At 38.5% G+C, this 21,652-nt stretch overlaps 1 protein-coding gene, 1 long non-coding RNA gene and 1 pseudogene across 2 annotated transcripts; 1 reads left to right on the plus strand and 2 right to left on the minus strand.

Moving 5' to 3' along the window:
• Positions 1-8,510: 8,510 nt before the first annotated feature.
• LOC141828191 (uncharacterized) lies at positions 8,511-11,493 on the plus strand. The gene is made up of 2 exons (XR_012601746.1): positions 8,511-9,189; positions 9,691-11,493. It is a non-coding gene; the product is annotated as an uncharacterized LOC141828191 (long non-coding RNA).
• A 3,535-nt stretch (positions 11,494-15,028) lies between these two features.
• On the minus strand, positions 15,029-17,325 carry LOC141827595 (putative inorganic phosphate transporter 1-4). The gene is made up of 2 exons (XM_074714883.1): positions 17,243-17,325; positions 15,029-17,051 (listed from the first exon to the last, which is right to left on the minus strand). The coding sequence occupies exon 2, from the start codon at positions 16,900-16,902 to the stop codon at positions 15,394-15,396; it is 1,509 nt and encodes a 502-aa protein (XP_074570984.1). The 5' UTR covers positions 16,903-17,051; positions 17,243-17,325; the 3' UTR covers positions 15,029-15,393.
• Positions 17,326-18,236: 911 nt separating this feature from the next.
• On the minus strand, positions 18,237-19,851 carry LOC141827032 (growth-regulating factor 4-like; annotated as a pseudogene).
• Between the last annotated feature and the right edge of the window lie 1,801 nt (positions 19,852-21,652).

Here is a 21,652-nt window from a genome sequence, read left to right on the forward strand (position 1 = left end):
GGGGATTTGGCTTGACATGGTTTGCCTATGTTGAGTCTATTGTGCCTTAAATATTAGAAGATATTAAATCTAAAAAAAGAATAATATTTAAATTTAAAAAAAAGCAAAAAGGGAATATAGAAAATAAAAATAAAAATTATAAAGATAAAATCGATTAGTCTCGACTAAAGAACAAGCCTCAACTTTAATCCCACATTGGTTGATTGAAAATTTGCTCTCTATCTATATAGCCTAGACATATAAACTTGGATACCAAAGAATAATGCAAATATAGACTTGAGAAAATTGATCTCTAATTTCTTAAGAGTGAACCTAAACAGGGCTAGCGATTATTGGTTACTCATTTTAGATTGATTAGAGTTTGCCGACCACTTTAGGAAAATGATTATTTATTTTGACACATTTAGATAGATTGGCACGGTTAAGTTAGGTTAACCAACAAATATTTTGATTTATTTTAGAAATTGTATACAATAAAATTATTTCTTAAAATTGCATAGTTGTTAAAATTATATACTTAGCTCTCGAATTTGCATACTAATTGCTATTGTTGGCAAATACTTGCTATTGTTGGGATCAATGGCGTCCCTAAAAGGGAATGAATAACAATTTGCTTTCATTGATTATTATCATATACTCGTAAGTGCACGATTATTGTCAAGCAGTAAACATTATCGTCCTCAGGGACCATAGAGTTAACTCTTAGTTTATGTACAATAGAGATTATCTAGATGAATCAAAAAGAGAATTGTTGTAAAAATAAATGAACTAAAAAAACAGAATCAAGAGTTGTGAGAAAATCAATTTAAGAAATAATTTAAGAGATTATCTAAATGTGAATTTATCTCTTATCTCAACGTTGGATCACTTTTGAATGTGGTCTATCCTAAGATAACTAATGTTCTCTTTCGAAATACACCAATGTATCTATCTTGATGTGGTTTCACTGTCGCGGTAACCAAATCAAGATAGACATTTTATGCTCTATGATAACCAATGGTATCCTCGAGAGAATTTATACTATTCTCATAGACAAATCCTCAAGCTCAATTTTATAGATACGAGAATAGAGTTCAACTCTCAATCTGTCTCTTAAGTTAAGATTCACCTCCTGGTCTATCCCAAAGAAATTCGTCCCTTGAACTTTAATCATGCAATTATATGTGTATACATGAAATAAGATAAAACTGAATCAAGGATCAAATGTCATAGATAAAAGGAAGAAATTACATTCAATCGGCTGGTATGAGAAATCAATTAATTGATCTCAAGAAAAACTGAACATATTTAAATGGTGAGAGTTAGTCGTTGATGAACACTGTTCATACCATCTTGATCCAAGTTTTCTTGCAAAAGCGTTGAAGAATCCATCTGATATTCAACTACACAACTTAGAGCAATCCCCAACAGAAGAAGAAACAAATCTATCAAGATCATTGTAAAACTTCTTTTCTTCTTCTTTGTGTTTTCTGATTGTTCTTGTAAATTGTAATCTTAGTGTAACAGGGTTTCTCCGCCTTCGAGATTTATCCAAAAAGGAAAAGGTTTAGTGGAAGTGGTGAGCTGAGAGTGGATCCTTGGATTAGTCGCCTCAAGGAGGCAGATACCAAATAAAATCATTCGAGTTAGCATTATGTTCGTAGTGTGGCTGGTTCACAAGAAGTTTTCGCTGCCGTAGATCAAGTCTAAGTGAATTAAGCTATTCAACCCCCTCCTCCCTTCTAACTCACAAGGTCCTAACAAAATATTGTAGCAAACTCTGAAGTTAGTGTAGCAAATCTTGAAGTTACTACAACAAATCTTAAAATTACTATAGCAAACCCTAAAAATACCTTAAGTGCTAATTTTAAGGTTTATATATAGTTGATCGATAGATCAATATACCATATCAATCGACTAATTAATATTCCTATTTCAGTTTTACCAAGTTGAATTCTTGCCTTGTCTAATTTCTGATTGACCTCAACCACCAGGATTTCTAATTTCGATCAACTTTGACTCACTCAGACTTTCCATTGTTTAACATTCAGTCAATCTTAACTTTTCGAGACTTCTCGTCTCATGTCTTATATCCAATTAACTTTAATCTGTCGGGACTTTGCCGTTGCCAAACATCAGTCTTCCTTGATCTGTTTGAACTTTTTATCTCGTACATAACATCCAGTCCTTCATGACATATTAGAACTTCCCTCATTGTCAAGTGTTCGATTCTCCATTACCCACTTAGACTTCATCAACTGTCAAGTGTCTGATCAACCGTGACACCTACTAATTAAGACTTCTCACCTCATATCAACTCCTTGTTGGACTTCCGATCGTCAACTCACCCACTAACTAACATATTGATCAAATATCCAAACTTGAATGCGAGTCAACTCAAACTTAGTTAACCTTAACTAAAGATCGATTGTACGAATAGTTGGTTATCCCTCTTGTTGGAAGTCTTGATTCTTTATTGTTTCTATTGATTTTTAGATGAGTAGATCCTTTGTTCCTAGATGTTCTTGTATATTTGATCTTGTGATCCTATTTGTTCTATGCGATGGTTATTGCTGATGCTTGTTTAGGTAATCTATGGATTTTAGATCTATTTTTTAAAATCATGGAGGTTTCACTTTGATCGATACCATTTTGTGTTAATATATTGGATCATGACTGGATCCAATGATTTAGAGTAGGGTTTAATTATTGGGTTATTATTATTAGTGTCATATTGAGCTCCTTTCAAGGTTTCCTTTTGTTTGTTGGCTTATGTAGGAGGAGCATTAATGAAATCTCATTTAACTAATTTGTTCAACGGTTCTACTTGAGATGAGTAAATTTCTTTCCTGATTTCTACCAATGTTCCTTGTGATTGAGATTAAAATGTAAAAGATTATATATTTAGATTCATATATGCTGCTAAAGTTGTTTTGAAAAAAAGTACAATCCAATGAAATAGCTTCTAAATAAACTAAAATTACTATAGGCTCAATTAAAATGTGATTGATTTTTCATGATTCATTAACATGTTGGCTATACCTCGTGGGTCAAGGGAAAGGATTTTCTAAATTATAATATGTTGCTTTAGCTATTGATACTTATCTTTGAAACTCCTTCACTTTCCAAGTTCCACATTGTTCTATTAGTTACTTTTATGCTTATTATATGCTATAACTTAGATTCTAAGTTCACTTTTAAATATCATGTACTATTTTAGCTCGACAATTAATAAATATAATAGCTACATATGATAACCTTTTAAATTAATCATATTTATAAAATGTAAAATAACTTCAAATTAAATGAGCGAACCATAAAAGTGAAATAAATGCTAAAAAGTAAATAATCCAAACCTAGCCTTTTATCAAGGCTCCTACTACCCTATGAGGCTATGACACTACTTAATTATCACCTATAGCTATAAATACTACTTTAGTGTCTTACTTATTAGTGGATCTATTTGTTATAAAATAAGCATTCAAATGTGTTGAAGTGGAAATGAATGAAAGTTTAATAACTACTAAGTGATACAAAGATGAAAGCTAAATATATGCTTAGTGAAACTTTAAAATCTACGTATGGAACATAATACACTTAAGATTATAATTTATACACATCATTCCTATTTACATACTTTGTAATTTTATATTCACATCATGTTTTCTTTATCCTATATATTTGTAGGAGAGCCAAGATTGAAGATTCTAGTTAGTTTCATCCCAAGATACAGTCTTAGATACCCACCCACGTTGGAAATTAGTTTTGTAGATCAACATTTTTGTTCATTATGTATGCTTAATTACATTTATATCATTTTACATTCACATAATCAATCTATTCTTCTTATATACAAAATGATTTATTCTTTACAATTGCTCATTTTTATCGTGCTTGCCATAAATTGACTAATGTGAATGTAAAAATAAATAAATGGAAAGGGTTTTGTAATTGTTTTGGATAATGAAAAAAAATGATACCATTATATAAATTTAAACCCTTAATTATAAATTGACCAAAATATTTTTAAATCTAATTAACTCATGTTGCCATAACTCACTTTGCCATGCTAGTAGACTAATCAACTATTAGCCATAAGTAAAACCTTCATCTTTATTTTTTTCCCTAATTATCTTATATAAAGACCTTGAAATTGAATGTGATATTATGCTATTTTATCAAATAATTAAATTTTATTTTTAATGAAATGGGAAATAGTTAGGAGAAAATTCTAAAGTAGGAGATCTCGAATATTTTAAGAATCTTAATCTAAAAAAGTGAAATTAATAGATGTAGTTTTTCCTCTCCTCTTTTAATATCAAAGCATATAAAAGAGGTGCCAAACATATTTTGATAATTCTCATTTAAAGATGTGTGGTTAAATTAAGGTAGAATTTATCTATTCGACACACTAGTATGCTATTTAATTATTATCTTTCTTTATTTGTTCTTCCCAATTATCAAAGTAATCATTTGATAATGTAATAAATTTTGAGTATCTTTTATCAATAGTTATATCAAATGCTCTCTAGCTATATATGGGCATTCTCATATATGATTCAATATTACTATGATTCTCATACAGAAATTAATATTTTATTAAGAAATGATTCAAATAGTTGATATATATATATATATATATATATAAAATTAAATGATTGAATCATGATAACTAAGTTATATAGTTCTTTGTCCAATATTTTATATCTTAATATTCAAGTTGATGGAATGCGTCTACATTCAGCTCTATATATACTTGACGTCGATTCACCCACGTCTGTCTCCTGTTCTCCCACCACGACTCTACCACAAACAATCACATACAAAACCCTAAATCTCAGACGATAATATTTTCTTTGAAGCTGCACGTCCATCAAGGACGTCGACAAACGTGCTAGTTCACAGTAAGATTTATTAATTCACTGTCATGGTGCAACCTGATAGCCAGCATACATGCGCAATGCATGCACCTGAGTTAATCCCTAAGAAATCATGTCTATCTCTTTAGTAACAAAGATCTATAGCTATAGCTAGTAGATCAAGATATATAACTACATTTATATATAGATCATGCATATATGTTTACCGAGATCTTGTAGATTGGGTGTTACAGCAGTACGCATAGCTCTGTATTTTACAGATGATGGAGATGGATGGTTATGAGTGGGCAGCAGCTAACAGAGTCGTACAGTTACGTTCCTTTTCAGACAATCATGCTGCACACCCTCATATCACATTCCACCATGGCTCGGTCTGATGCATGTTTTGTGCTCCACCTAGAGATTCTGCTGTCAGAACTGGAACCATTAGCATGCATTGCCTGATCATCGATCGAAACAAACTCTTCAGGAGGTACTGGATCGACGAGTGACAACAAGGTGTGGTTCAATCTCAGCAGCAGGAGACCTTTTCAGTCATTATGTATGTATCTCGGAAGATTAATCTCGACATGTTTTTCATCTTTCCCTTTTCACAAGCTTTCTTGTTTTTTTTTCGATTGAGCTCTGATCGAACATGCTGATCTGTAGAGTAACTTAAAATACGCGATGCCATGCATCAAGCTAGCTAGTGGTGTCATATCAATCAGAGAAATGAGAATATATATAAATATTAATTCCTTGTTTAAAGAACATGCATGATAAAGTTCATGTTTTTCGATCTCCTGGTGAGAAACTATATGAATCAGTGTACTTGGCCTAGATTTGCAGTATGGTAGAGGAACCCCAAAAGTTTGAGCCTATGAATGGCCAGGTGCTCTCCTTGGGCTCCTGGTGAGTATCAGAGTATGTAGTAGTGCTCCACAGCATCTTTCAATAACGTACGCCTGCACTGCGTGCTTTGAGGACAAAGATATATTTATCCTTGGAAAAGCATTCAAATTGCATCCAATTTTGCATGCATACGTCTTTTTGGATGTGATGGTCGATGTGAAATGGAACAAATATTTGTTTGTTCCTCACTAGTCCATTCCCACAGAGTTCAGATGTAGTGTCGTCCTTGGCATTGCATGTGTCACAGTTCGAGTGTCATGCATCTTATTGCTCTTTCTTTCTTTAATTTCTGAAGTCTGATGGCTGCAGCATTTGTGTAAAAGATTGCAGTCTCTTTTTTTTTTTTCATGTGAAGGATTAGTTTGTATACTTTGAGCATCAATTAACGTTTATATTGCATCAATATATTCAACATAAATACATTTAGAATATTATTTATTATCCAGCATATATTGAAATTACAATTGCATATCTAATACTAGCTATACTTGTGTAGTTTAAAGATGATTCTACCATTTCTTATGAATATTTGCTAGCTTAAATCACATAATTGTATGCTTAACTCTTTGCAATCTCTTCCACATATAATATGTGATAACAATGTTGAAAGGTGATGGATTCTCAAATAGCTTTCAAAAAAGAGGAGGAAAAAATGACTAAGGTATATGAATTGTATTGCAAAATAACTTAATTTTCAATTTCACTATTTATATTACTTAATAAAAACCTCTACAAGTGTGTAAGTGTACATGAATTATAAGATTCATATATCACTTAATTTATATTCATGTATATCAAGTATTTATTATGGTTTATGTATTTAAATTTAGCTCTTTATAACTTTTAACAAATAATTCATAGTAATTACCTCTCAACAACCATAAATTACTAATGGAAAATTAATATATATAAACCTCACTTCTATCACCCTTTGCACAGACATGAATGCTCTCCTATTTTTTTATACAATATGATTACATATCACCTCCAAATATATCCCTAAAGATTGTTTTAAAGCTTCAGAATGCTGCTATAGTAATAAGAAAATTAACTCATAGGTCCCTTATTTTACATATAGCTGAACTTGGCAATAAACTATGTGACATCACTCAAAAATTGTCTGAAAACCCTAAAAGGGGGTTCATATAATTTTGGACCCAATCTAGGCCCAAAATGGGCCCAAATCTAACATTAGTTGATGCCCAAGGCCCAAATTGGGTTGATAACAAATATTGATCTATATCATTCATAATCACATAATTTTTCACAAAAAGAATGTTTAGCAAACAAATATCAAATGTGTTGGGTTGCAAAGGTGCAAACATAGTCTCACATCTAAAGTACATGGAAAAGATTATGGGGTTAAAAGCATGAAAAATATTTCCATTGGTATGAGGCCTTTTAGGGAGAGCCCAAGAACAAAGCCATGAGGGTTTAGGCCCAAAGTGGACAATATCATACCATTGTGGAGATATTTTGATTCCATCGGTACTAACAAGTGGTATCAGGGCGAGACCGCTCTTCACCGGACTAACCGCCGGATGAGCCATGATCCAGATCTAACCATGTAGTTTGAACCTTAAACAAAGGAAGTGGGTGCTCCCGTGTCTGAATCAAGAGGACCAGACACCAGGTGAGAAGTCCTAGTAGGTCGGGTGGACCGAGGGGCAAAAAGTCCTAGTTGCGACTAGGTGAGAAGTCCTAGTAGGTCGGGTGGATCGAGGGGCAAAAAGTCCTCGTTGCGACTTGGTGGGAAGTCCTTGTAGGTCGGGTGGACCGAGGGGCAAAAAGTCTTAGTTGCGACTAGGTGGGAAGTCCTAGTAGGTCGGGTGGACCGAGGGGCAAAAAGTCTTGGTGGATCGAGGATTTAGACATCAAAAACGACGTTGAGGGGGGCCTGTGGTCCTTTGTTTGAGGGGGGATTGTTGGATTGCAAAGGTGCAAACATAGGTCGGGTGGATCGAGGGGCAAAAAGTCTTGATGGGTCGAGGATTCAGACATCAAAAACAACGTTGAGGGGGGCCTGTGGTCCTTTGTTTGAGGGGGGATTGTTGGATTGCAAAGGTGCAAACATAGGTCGAGTGGACTGAGGGGCAAAAAGTCCTAGTTGCGGCTAGGTGGGAAGTCCTAGTAGGTCGGGTGGATCGAGGGGCAAAAAGTCCTAGTTGCGGCTAGGTGGGAAGTCCTAGTAGGTCGGGTGGACCGAGGGGCAAAAAGTCTTGGTGGGTCGAGGATTCAGACATCAAAAATGACGTTGAGGGGGGCCTGTGGTCCTTTGTTTGAGGGGGGATTGTTGGATTGCAAAGGTGCAAACATAGTCCCACATCTAAAGTACATGGAAAAGATCATGAAGTTAAAAGAATGGAAAGTATCTCCATTGGTATGAGGCCTTTTGGGGAGAGCACAAGAACAAAGCCATGAGGGTTTAGGCACAAAGTGGACAATATCATACCATTGTGGAGATATTTTGATTTCATCGGTATTAACAAAATGCATTAAAAACAATCAGGATAATGAAACATTATATTGCACAAAATGCATACAGATAGTCTAATGTTTAATAGAAATAAGGTATAAAATTGTAAAATACGGTAATAAATAAATAAATAAATAAATATATATATATATATATATATATATATATATATATATATATATGGTTATTGGATTAGGGTTTAAAACTCCATTAACCCGTTAGGAATCCAATAAAACCCCTCCGATTCTTCTTCCCTCTAGCCACGCCCGACTTTCCTTCTTCCGCCCGTTCTTCTTCCGTTACACGACGCGATTTCTTTCTCCAGCCACTTGCGACCGTTTTCCCTTCTCTTTCGCGTGAAACCGACACCCTCTCCTCTTCCCCTTCAATTCATCGCCTGTAACCAGGGAGGGAGACGCCGCGTGACACCGCGTGAAGCAGCGATTTTTCCCCTTTGCCCGATGCTGCTGTCACCGCGTTGAGACGCCGCCCGACGCCTTTCCCTTCTCTGTGAAGGACACCACCGTCGGCTGTCGCTTTCCTTCTTCGGCTGTCCGCCGATCTGTCTCACTTGAGGGAGGTCGCCGCCGCCGACGTTGCTTCCTCCATTCTAGATCTTGGGAAGCGTCGGCTCATCGGTCACGGATCGGGCGTTGCCGCATGGAGAAGGAGCCAACACTGTCTCCCTCTCCCTCTCCTTTGTGCCCTAGCCGTAACCCACTGCCGCCGCACCTCCTTCCTCCATCGGCTCTGCTCCGTCGAGGTTTTGTCGTCGTGTGGGGAAGAGGAACACCGGAGTCCTCTGATAGAGCGGTCGCCACTGTCCCCTTGCCGTGAGTAGGAGTCCACAGTCGTTGAGGAGGAAGACTTCTATTCTGGTTTCTCTTGTCTCCCTTGGAATGGTATCTTCAAGCCTCTAAGAATCACCAACTATCAGGTTGATAGATCAAAAAGATCATTAAGGTAAAGAATGACTTCATGCTTAATACTCATGTATGAACTTTTACGGTGTTGTTTATGCCTTAGCTCAATGGGCGTGGTGGAATATTGCCAATTGGAAGTTATTAATGTCATTTTTGTAGTTTGTACGGTTCAACCATTTGAGCATGATTTAATTTAACTAAATTGTGGTTTTCTTTTGGTTGAAAAGAGAAAGTTGGGTAGTCCTTCTAACAAGGAAAAAAATCTTGAAAATTAATCAGTGATGTAATTCATCATTTTGAAAGGAATAAATATAAGACATTGTTTTGAACATGAAGATAAGTAATCAAGAGAATTCCTAAATTAAAGGCAAATCTCATAATTATGGGCAATTACAATAGGTATTATAATTAGGAGTTTGTCATTTAATTAAGAGTTAATTAAATGAATAGGAACGTTTAGGATCGAACTTGATACGATTTAAATTTCTCATTAGCTAATCACATTGATATGTAAATAGCTAAGATTAAGTCCGTGATACAGGATATTGACTTGCTACCGGACTTCTAGACGAAGATTCTTTTCGGACACGGATCACTTCCGAAAGGCGGGTATCTTATCTTATCTTTTTAGATAAGTTATTTGACATGTATAGTTTAACTTTAGCTGGTAGTAATAATTCTTGTTATGCTTTTCTATATGCCCTGGTTTATCACTACTTGCTTATACATATTATATACCATTTTTACCTGATACCTGTTTAGTTCTTTTGCATCTGGATACTTGCCATGCGTAGCGTATATAGGTTCATCAAAGTAGTGATATACCGATCTTTATTGGGCATTATCTATCCACTAGATATACCTTGTATGCATTAGTGTCATGCATCATCCTTGCATGATTGCATGCTGGCGATCGTCGGCTCCTTTGTAGTTGAGCCCGTCGTCAGTTACATGATCTGCATACACTGCCACTCATGGGTTAGTGGTACATCAGGAGGGTGTGTGCAGTTGCTCTGTCATGCTCCGCTCGGCCGCTCAGGGATAGTGGTTCCGCAGCGTGGTAGCATACAGGGATCCCTCCTTCGCATCGTGACACGAGGAGATGAGAGCTTTGCTCCCCCATATGATTTGGGACAGGAGGATAGGTGTACTCCGACAGCATCCTGTCCACTCGGTCACTCAGGAGCAGTGATGGCAGAGTGCACAGTTGTCACAGCCCTACCCACTCGACCTCACCATCGTGGTGACGGTGGCTGACTGGCGTCAGGGGTGACCATGTCATTGCATCATGTGCATACTGCATGGATTGCATTTATGCTTGCTGCATTTTGTTTGTTGCATTTGTTTGACATGCACATACAGGAGACCTGATGCATTTTTGGTAGGAGATTCTGGTATGTACAGCTCTTCCATTCTTTCAGTTTTGCATTTCTTACTATTCCTTCAGGAGGCTGTACTTACATGATTATTACTGCTAGGGATAGTTTACTATACATGTCTACTAGATATCCGCTGGGTTCTTTGAACTCACCCCGTTGATTTCATTCTTTTCAGGTTGATGTCAGTCTGGAGCTGCGCTGCTAGTCCCCTATCGAGATGATGTCGTCTCTTTGGTTTTTGTTTTATTATGTTATCGATAGATATGTTTCAGAACTTGATCTGTCTTATGGATTTTTATTAGATGTTTCGGTTTGTGGTATGCATGCTATAGAATAATAATTGTGGTTATTATTTTAGTTTTAGTACTTGTTATGTTTATGGATTGTAGCTGTGTAGGCTTATTTGTGGCCTTGTAGGCCTTTTTGTTACCTATGTATACAGGGAATTGTCAGCGTTACAGGGGAGATGCTGTCGAAATTTTCGGTCAGCCGTCTCCCGGGGCGTGACATGAGACTATTCTAGTGCTTATTACCTGCAGAGTTATCTATGATATCTTGCTGAACTTTGGGGATGTATCCTTGTTATCTTTAGTTATCTCTTCATGTCATTCATATGTGCATTACATGAGACTATTCTAGTGCTTATTACCTGCAGAGTTATCTATGATATCTTGCTGAACTTTGGGGATGTATCCTTGTTATCTTTAGTTATCTTTTCATGCACTATTTGTTTCTATATTACCCACTGAGTTTTGTACTCACCTCTTTGGACCCTGGGATTTTTCTGTCTTCCCAGGTACCAGGTAGAAGCTTACAGATGATGCCAGGGATCTGCCAGCCGCGCCATCTCACATCAAAAGAATTAATAGATTTAATTTATTCATGTGTTACTTTCGATATGGTTGTAGACAGATTATATACATTGGTGTGGTTCTGGTCGGGGTTTTCCGTTGCATGGTTGTATCTCATGTGGATTCCCGTATGTATGGTTTTTCGGCTATCTTCCGGGTCGTGACAAAAATAGAACCTAACCACTCAAAATGGACAAATGCAAGAACATACCTTTTCAAGGGATGTGAATATCAAAAGTAATTCAATGTCAATGAAATAGTACATCAAAAATCATGTTTGCTTTTAATACATAAACTTCTCCAATGTCAATAGGGTGGTCCATTATAAATCATCTGGTCCATTATTGTACAGAATATCGTCAAAGTAGACAATAAGAAATTTTCTAATGAAATATTTAAAAAATGATTTAGGAGTTTTCTAAAATTGCTAAGAGCATCAGAAAGACCAAAGGTTATCAATATCCATCCATATGAGGATATTTCTATCAACATAATTGATGATTTATGTTGAAAATAATTTTCCATTCATCACCAAGTCTCATGAGAATATGTTAATAATCACTCTAAAGATCGAACATAGAGAAGATAGAAGCACCATAAAGTTGATCAAGTAAACCATCAAGCCAAGAAATGGGAAATCAATATATATTTTCTAGTGATCTTATTTAATTTTCTACTATCCACATACATTTAGGAAGTGAAATCTTTCTTTGGAACAAGAAGTTTAGGAATGCCATGTTCAAGGATTTGTGCTTTCTCAATTAAGCTATTAAAAAGTCCATCAACCATGTCATTACAATTCTTCACTTTCTTTGGGATTCATGCAATGTGTTGTTTTTATTTAGAAGGGTAGAAGTCACTCCTCAAGGGTATAATCTTCACTTACTAGGAGGTACCCTACTTGATGATAATATGATAATAGAAACCAAGAGTCATATAAATAGTTATTAATTCAAGATAACCGAAAAGTTCAACAAACTAGGTATATTTCATCATTGAATATAATACTAACAAAAGACATAAATAGAATAAAATAGTATGATAAAATAAAATTAAACTCGAAGTTAACAAATCAAGAATCTCTAAGCAACTCTAAATACTAGCTAAAACCAACTATAATTGGAAAAGGTCACCTTTGCCTACAAAATTGGAGGTCACGAAAAAATAAAACTTGAACAAATTTGCTAAGTGAGTAAATAAAAATAATTTGCATGAATTTAATCTTGATTAAGACAAAAAACTTAGGTAAATCATAATTTATATTACAATTTAAATTATCATTTGAATTCTTTAATGTGTGTGTGTATAATATCAACTATTATTTTCTTTCAATTATTTATCAACATGTAGAGTCACAACTATTATCATCATCTTTTATTATAAATTAAAATAATTATTAATTATCATATTTTTAGTCTTCACTAATAAATCTATTATCAACAATATAATAGATGTATGGGTTAATGCTCTCGTCAGCGATATACAACAATATAATCCTTCACACAAATTGATGTTGGCTAGGGACCTCTTATCTCATGCGAGCAATCAGACATTTTGGTATAACATTAAGCTTAGAGTTTTTGCTTTTAAGTTTTTTTTCTTCATTTAAAATAATTATTATTTCACTTTAATTATTTATCCCATACTTATTCTATTTTGGATTTATATCTTATCAGTTAGTCTAAATGACTAACCTAAATCAACTTTTTAATACGAGTTAGCTTAATTTAATTTACAATATATCAATATGTGATCTCCAAGTATGAGGTATATAACATAAACATACGTGCATCAACATTTAAGTCAACAAGTAGCATAAAAGGTAAAAGAGCTCTAACAACAAGTATTAATTGATCATTTCATTTTTTTTTTGCTTGCTCGCATCTACATGTGTCACTATACAACAAATTATCAAATAAACAAACACAAAACTCAAGAGCATTACAAAAACTTAGCCTTTTAGATGGCTTGGGACCCTTGTTTTCTACTCCATGGTTATAACTCATTGGTGAGCCACTATCAAAATCCATCTATATTTTCTCCTCGAATGTCTAATGAAAGTGGATAGACCTCTTACGATACTTTGCTTACAATGAAGAAGAAGTTGACAAAATAAGATAATAAATACAACAATAATATAATATTACAAGATTGAAACTCTTCTTCGGATTTGTTTCTTATTGTTACTTGCTTTCATTCATATTTGATTGCTCAAGAATACTTCCAAAATCTCCTCTTGTCTCCCTTCTTATAGGTTTCTTCTTGCTTTCACTGACTATTTGTTGTTTTTCGCTCAATTAGTTGATTGTTAACTCATATTAGTTGATAAATCTCATTTTCTTTTGCAAAGTTGCTTGAAATTGCATTTAGTCAACTGTCTAACTCCCCAACATATACTTGAGTTGATTGATTTTTCATTCGACTTGTAATATTTGAGGATTTGACAACCATTAGTTAATCCTTTCATTTCAACATCTCTCTTCCTAGATTCTTGTTGTTTCATTAGTTGACTACTTTATTCATTAGTTGATTACTGTTTAATTAATAACTCACTAATAAAATTATTCTATGTACAAATTCAAAATATCTCCACAATAGTATGATATTGTCCACTTTGGATTAGTTGACTTTGTTGTCTAAAAATACCAATGGAGATAATCCTTTTAAATCCATGATCTTTTTCATATGTTTTAGATGTGGGAAATTGCAACCCAACATTCTATTCACCAAATTAGATTATTAGCTTCGACCAACTCTAAGGTCAAGTCCTTGCTTAAGTCAAACATATCCAAAACTCATAGTAGGTTACTTGTAGACTCTTTTCTTACTAAGACTCCTCTGTTAGGAGGTCACACTTCTAAGACTTACTCATCTTGCAAAGAGGTCTTGCATTCAGGAGTTCATGTGCTAAGAAGCCTTGTCTCTAAAACTTCCTTGTTTGTCTAGTGTTAGTTAGCCTTAATCTACCAAGTGTTTTCCTTGCTAATTAAGAGGCCTAAAATTTAGAATATCACTGCTTCTAAAACTTCCTTGTTTGTCTAGTTAGCCTTAATCTATCAAGTGTTTTCCTTGCTAATTAAGAGGCCTCAAATTTAGAATATCACTGTCTTCTCAGTGTTAGTCATGCACCCTTCACTCATCAGGACTTCCATTTACATGCATGCGTAGCCTTAAGTCCACTTTGACTTATCAATACTTTCACTTACCTTAGGTCAATCTTAACTTGTTAGGATTTCTACTTGCCTAACCTTAGGTTTATATTGATTTGTCAGAGCTTTAAGTTGTTTAGCTTTAGAGCTAACTTACCAACCAAAACTTCCACTTATCTATCCTTAGTTCACCTTGACACAGTAGGGATTCCTTTAATTATAAGCATTCGATCGATTACTCTTAGTTTATTGGGACTTTATCTAATATCAACCTCTATTGGATTTTTTTTCTTTATTAATACTTATTGGACTTTCCATATTGCTAACACTAATTGGACTTTCTACATTGTCTATACCAGTTGGAGTTTTTACAGTGCCAATTCTAGTTGGATTTTATTAGGTGTCAAATATCTTAGTCAACTATGACTTATTTGACCTATCAATTTAACTTAATATATTATTTAATCACACTGCCCAAACAACAAAATATCATAGTCTAATAAGAGCAAACTAGAGCAGATTGCACAGTGCATAGTATAAATTACTCATACACTAATACTACAAAATAAAGCAACAACAACTTCATTGACAACTGAAATGAATGGCCCGCGAGAAAGCAATTACTTGTTTTGGAGGGCAGAGGGAGAGGAGCATGGACTGGTATCAGTAAATGCCAATTATAAGGATTCCACAGAAAACTGAAGAGGATTGCTACAAAAGCAGCAACTCCAAGGAGAAGGTGATTTTCAAGACAGAGAAAACTGAAAGGAGAGCACAAGAGGGAAAAGCAAGTACAGAACACTCACGATGGAGAAACCAAACTAGGATAGTCTATAAAAACAGCAGCCTGCACGTAACTAAAATTCTACACCGGCATGGTCCTGTTATTGCCGGCGATGTCGTCCTTGCCCTCGTTCTCGCCGGAAATTTCCTCCAGAGACTTCCCGTTTGACTCGGGCACGAAGAAGGTGCAGAGTAGCCCAAGAAGATTGCATCCGGCCAGCAAGAAGAGCGAGTTCCTGACGCCGATGCCGGCGGGGTAGCCGTGGTCGGCCTTGGCTGGGTTCGGGTTCTGCGCCAGGTAGAGGAACCCGAAGGACCCGATGATCGCTCCGAGCTTGCCGGTAGCTGCCGAGATCCCGTGGCACGTCGAGCGGAGGCGCGCCGGGAAGATCTCCGCCGGCACGATGAAGGTGGTGCTGTTGGGGCCGAAGTTGGCGAAGAAGAAGGTGAAGCCGTACATGATCACGAAGCCGATCTGGTTGCCAGGCGTCGTCCAGTGGTGGTAAGGGATGGCCAGCCCCAGCATGAAAACCGTCATCATCGCGAATCCCAGGATCTGGATGGTGAACCGCCCGATCACGTCGATGAGCCCCACCGTGAACCAGTAGCCCGGCACGGTGCCGCAGAGCGCGATGAGGGTCTGCGCCCGAGCGATGCGGTACACCTCCTCGAGCGCGTTCATGGTTGCAGCTTTGGGGATCCACCCGATGGCGCTAAAGATGTCCTTCTGGAACAGGTTCTGACTGTAGAAGGCGATGTCGAGCAGGAACCAAGTGGTGGTGGTGCCTATCAGGTGCTTTCCGTGGCGGCGCACGAATTCCGACGAGAAGAGCCCGTAGGTATTCGACGACGCAATCTGCTCCACCTTCCCCTGCTCCTCCTCGATCTCCGTCTGCAAAACCTTCGACATGTCCGCCGCCGCCTGCTTCGCGTTCTTCGCCACCAGCGCCGTGTACCGTGCCGTTTCCGGCATCTTCATCCGCGAGTAGTAGGTGAGCGCGGCCGGCAGCGCGCCGAACATAAGGACGATACGCCAGACGTAGTCGGCCTCGGGCACCGTCGAGCCAACCGGGTCGGCAGAGTACGGAGGCGCCTGGAACCTGTTCTTGAAAGCGGCGGAGACGACGATGGCGATCATGCCGCCGGCGAGGATGCCCAGGCCCTGCATGGCGAAGACGGCGGCGATGAAGGCGCCGCGGGTCTTCTTGTTCGCGTACTCCGACATGATGGTGGCGGAAAGAGGATAGTCGCCGCCGATACCGAAGCCGAGCCAGAAGCGGAAGAAGCAGAGGGTGGTCATGACGCCAGAGGCGGAGCGGCCGAACGAGAGCCCGGAGGCAATGGAGCAGAGGACCATGATCATAAGCGTCATGCCATAGACGCGCTTGCGACCCATCTTGTCGCCGAGCCAGCCAAAGAAGAGTTGCCCAGATAGGGTGCCGCAGAAAGCCACGCCATTGACGGCGGCAGACACAGACGGAGGAAGCGAGCCGGGTGTGGGCGAGCCGTCAATGTGGTAGTAGATGCGGCCGAGTAGCTTGGTGACGAGCGAGATGCAGAAGAGGTCGTAGGCGTCGGTGAAGAAGCCCATGCCGGCGATGATGATCGCCGTGAAGTGGTACCACTGCGTCTTCGCCACATCGAGCGCGTTCAGGACTTGGAGCTGCGGCTGCGGCTGCGCTGCTGCTGCGCCATGTCCCTTCCCTTCTTCTCTTGTCTTCTTTCAATTACTCGATCGCACTATAAAATCAACCATGAGCAGGCAAGTAAACTTGGAAAGAACAACATAAATAGAAATCGACGACGAGGGAAATAGTCAATAGAGGAGAAGAGCCAACGCAGAGGCATACAAAAAAGGAAATTTTGTGCGATCGTATTAATTATGATAATAAAGCACCAAAATTACACAAGAAAGATGTAGGATTTCGAACCAGTCGGTGAGAAAGGAGAGAAGCAAGCGCCGGCCGGAGAGAAGAAGGGCAGGAGGCGGTGAGGTGGCCGAACGGAGTGTCAGTTGGTGGGAGATTTATACACGAGGAAGGCGCGAAATAAAGAAGGGAAAGGGAGGGAATTGGAATCTCGGAGCGGAATATGCCTTGTGCTCCAACTACGCAAGAACAGTAGCCTTCTCTGTTCCTTCCTTTTCGTATGTTTCAAATTTGGGTAGACATAATTTCTGTTAATGCGGTGGTGTGCATATGTAGTATCTACGGATAGATATATCCCACACTAATTACAGTATTCATTTTCCTAATTAATGATTTTTTCTATATTTATTTGGTATATTCTTTTTATGGAATATGCTCCTCACATGTAGGAGGTTGTTCGGTATTATGCTCCTCACACTAATTAATGATTTTTTATTTAAAATATGTTGGTCAAAGCATTCATTCTTGTGAATATAATTATACAATTTTGTTTAATACCCTTTTAATGACAGTAGCAAAGAGTGTCAAAGTGGCAAATTAAAACCATTGGAGATGGTGGCAACAAAACTTAGTGCCCTCTCCTTTAGTTGCTGGCCATTCAATGTAGAACGATCAAACTTGGCCTCTCGGGAGATACAATGAGAGGAATGATGGCAAACACCACAAACTACTTTGCAAAAATAAAATAAATAAAAGTTTTGGCATGTCATATATGTTCTATGTATATACTCGAGCATGAGAAGGTTTGAACTAAAATGAAAAATTCTTTTATTATTTGATCGACTTGATAGATAGCTAGGTAATTGATTAGTATAGTATATATTATTTCAATCTACTGACTTAGAATAAGAACTCTGATATTCAAATTTTAGAATTATAATATAAAGTTAAAGGAAAAAAGAAATATACTTGGAATTTGCTTAGAATAAAAGCTCACTAAGTAAGTTCCAAATGGAGGTCCTGATCAGCAGGCAAGAACTAGTCCTTCAGTTGACACTTAGATAACAGCATACAAATTTCCAAGTCCTCCTGCTATTTGAATCATCTGCAGAAACGTGAATCAGAGATAACGTGCTACAACAAGAGCCACAACTTCATAACGATTGTTCAAGTTTAACGAGAATTATAAAACACACGAACGAGTAGGTGACAATGGAAGAGGTGGTAGTGAAATTATCCAAGGAAGCCAGGGAGAAGGATATTGAGAGCTGAGTCGTCGAGAATGATGTCCAGTAGAAGCTCTTGTTATCGATATCAGAACAAGAATCCCTTGGCTTGGGCCACTCGATCGTCCAAGAATGGTAGGAGAAATTGCTTTTCATGGTTGATAGACTCTGATGAACTGAACTCACACCCAGCAAAATTAGAGTGTTGCTGTGGCTGCTGCCTTGATGTTGAACTGCCTATTACCCCACCTGAGATCTTCAGCCGACTGAAGCCGAGGCTCGCTAGCTTTCAGTGGAAATGAAGAAACTCTGGATGGCACCTGTCAACTGCATCCACACCAAGGCTCCCTGTATTTCCAGCAGTTTCTATGGATAAACTTTGCTCATCCGACCCACGCTTAGCACCAGAGAAGTAGCTGCAAAATTCAGTTAAATGAAGCTTTCATTTGCACACAGGCAAAGCCAATCCAAGTTTGGCATTGAAAGAATCCAAATTCGAATTTGTTCTATTGTGAAACCTGCCTCAGATGTTGCGACATGATATATGATCTTTTTCTTATTCTCTGTTTCAACCAATTATTGTTTAGAGTTTCTAAGAACTATAACGAGGTGCCTCACCATTGATTGGCACTTCACCGGCAGTAGAGACCTTATTCTCAGTTATATATTAGCATATAGATCTTCATCAATTACATTGTGCAGTATGAAACTTGTTTAGAATGCAAGACGAAAGGGAGCAGCAGATGCAATGCAGAAGAGGAAAATGGCACCTGTTAACAAAAGGGGCAGTGCCCGTGGCCAACTGAGTGGAAGTGGAGCCGCCGAGGCACAGACTTCGTGCATTGCCCTGAACTGCAGTAGAAAGTTGGGGGTTCTTGCTCTGTGAGCTTCCCCCAGTACCGCTACCACCGACACCGCTTGCAGCAGGAGTAACTGGCATGAAGGATGACTGCAATCGGGAGGCAGATTGTGGTTGTGATTCCACAGGCTTTCTTGAACGGTTGCGACCACGATGCATGTGGCGCTCACAGTATTTGGAGTCGGGGTGTGCATTCTTGGAGCAACGCCACTTCTTCCCGTCAGTTCGCCGGCACCGCCCTGGTTCAGGGTCCGGCTTCTTCCCATTGTAGGGATAGTAAGACACTGGATTCAAAGAATAGCATGCCGTGTCAGTCATTCATATGGTTACTTGGATTTAAGAGCTTGCAATGGCGTGTATACTACAACATATCGTGGCAAAGGGGAGAACAGAAAGGGATTACGCGCCGGGTAGTGCCAGCGTCGTGCAGGTAAGGCTTCAAAGCTCCTCCGAATAGGAACCAAGAGCTCCGGCGGGACGGGCACACCCGCCGTCAGGTACTTGTAGATCAGCGCCTGGTGCTCCAGCTCCTGCAACTGCGCCGCCGAGAAACGAGGCCACCTCCCTGCCGCCGCCGTGCTGTTCATCGGCAGCTGGAAAACCCGAAACGACGAGATGCAGAGACAGCGGAAGCAGAATGCAGAAGCCGCAGCAGAAAAAGGAGCCGCCTTTCTTCGAGCTCAGTCATGGTGGCGGCAGGCGACAAACGCTGCCGAGTCCAGTACTGCTGGTGAAGCAGACCAACAAAGCTTCGCCATTTTTCTGTCGATGAAGAAGAAGAAGAATGCAGAAGAGGTGCAGATAGACAAAAAGGGTAGGTGGATGGATAGATACTTTATAAAGACGAGAGAGAGAGAGAGAGAGAGAGGAAGAGCGTTTTGTTACATATTTTACGAATGGTGGTAGTTGATGAGAAAGGAATATGAAGAGGAGAGGAGGTGAGTGCTCCTCCATCTGCAACTTCAGTTTCTTGCCGTGTCGAAAGGGCGACAGTATCCGGTTCTTGGCAGGAAAGAAAAAGCATTCACAACTAAATTTTACTCATTTCACTGTATCATCTAAGAACAAAGAACAATCGCAGAAAGACATTCCTCAACTGCACCTCAAGGGAAAGCCAAAGACCCTCAATGTGCGAAACATTGAAAGCTTGCTTGAAGAACAAGAGAGTCAGGCGGAGCGAGCAATCATTCTTTTCTCCTGGTGCTCATGCAGCTACACCACTCCCAAGGGATTTTAACACAGTAACCAAGTGGATGCCGACCTTCATGAAAGTCGGCATCTTCTTGTGTGGCGTGGTAATTTTAGTTTTCCTAGCAAGCTTCTGCAAGTACAATCGAGGATAAATTCCGATGGTTTCGACCAAGGCAATTCCAAACAACCCAAACCTCAAGATGCGGCAAAGCAAATGAGCATTCCACCTTTCTTCTGTCTTATCTCTGTCTTATTAATGTTGGTGCAATTGTGCAGGAACATCTTTATTTTTTTGGCTTTTTGTTTAGGTTTAGTAAGTTTTTGTTGCTTTGTTTAGGTAGACAGTACTAGCAGTCATCTAGTTACTGCAATTTGTGCAGGGTGTTTATGTTCTCTATCGTTTATTTAAGAAACCTGAAGAAACTAGTTCAAATTCCAACAAAGAGGATCGGAGAGAACTGGTGATTGCTCTCCAACCTCAAAGAAAGACTCTGCTGATAATTTTCTGCATGGAACAGTTAATGCTGAGGAAAATGGAACTCCACTCACTTAACACAAATATATACACAGATATTCTAATTCCCAACAAATTGTTCTTTAATCATCCTTCTTACTTTATGATTTCAATGGATATGAGTTTTTTTTAAATTTCTTTTAAAAATATATATAAATAAATAGAGAGACATCTAAGTTATCCCATAGTTCATTTATATAATTTTGTATGGATCAAGCTTAAATTGATTGGAATGCAAGGACTCACTATTCAAACAATACCTCAAATTTATTCATAACTATCTTGGTTGAACTTGTAGCAAAATAAAATGCAATTAGCAAGGGGATAATTCAGCAAAGTGACTTGTAATAAAACAAAATTCAATTATATATGAACCTTCCGTGTGCTTATTTGAAATGAAAATGGACAGTTTTGTTTAAAGCAATTGTCATTGTTCCTGTCGAGATCCGCTTCTGGACATGTCACCAACTGAACCTCCGGACCAGAATGAGAGCAGGATCGACTAAATGAGGGTCGCCTAGCTCCCGGTGCCTACAACCACAACAGTCGTGAGAAGCAAAGCCAGGGGTGTCTTGGCGTGACCACTCCGATGTTTAAGTCGGCGAGGAAGAAGAGTAAGCGGAAGAAGAAGAGGAAAAATGAGCTAGTGATCGTGTGCGCGTGTACCTAAGGGCAGAGGGGAG

The sequence above is a fragment of the Curcuma longa genome, chromosome 4 (assembly GCF_044706935.1).
Source record: "Curcuma longa cultivar G26 ecotype Majalengka, Jawa Barat chromosome 4, ITB_CL_G26_1.1, whole genome shotgun sequence".
Lineage (NCBI taxonomy): Eukaryota > Viridiplantae > Streptophyta > Magnoliopsida > Zingiberales > Zingiberaceae > Curcuma > Curcuma longa.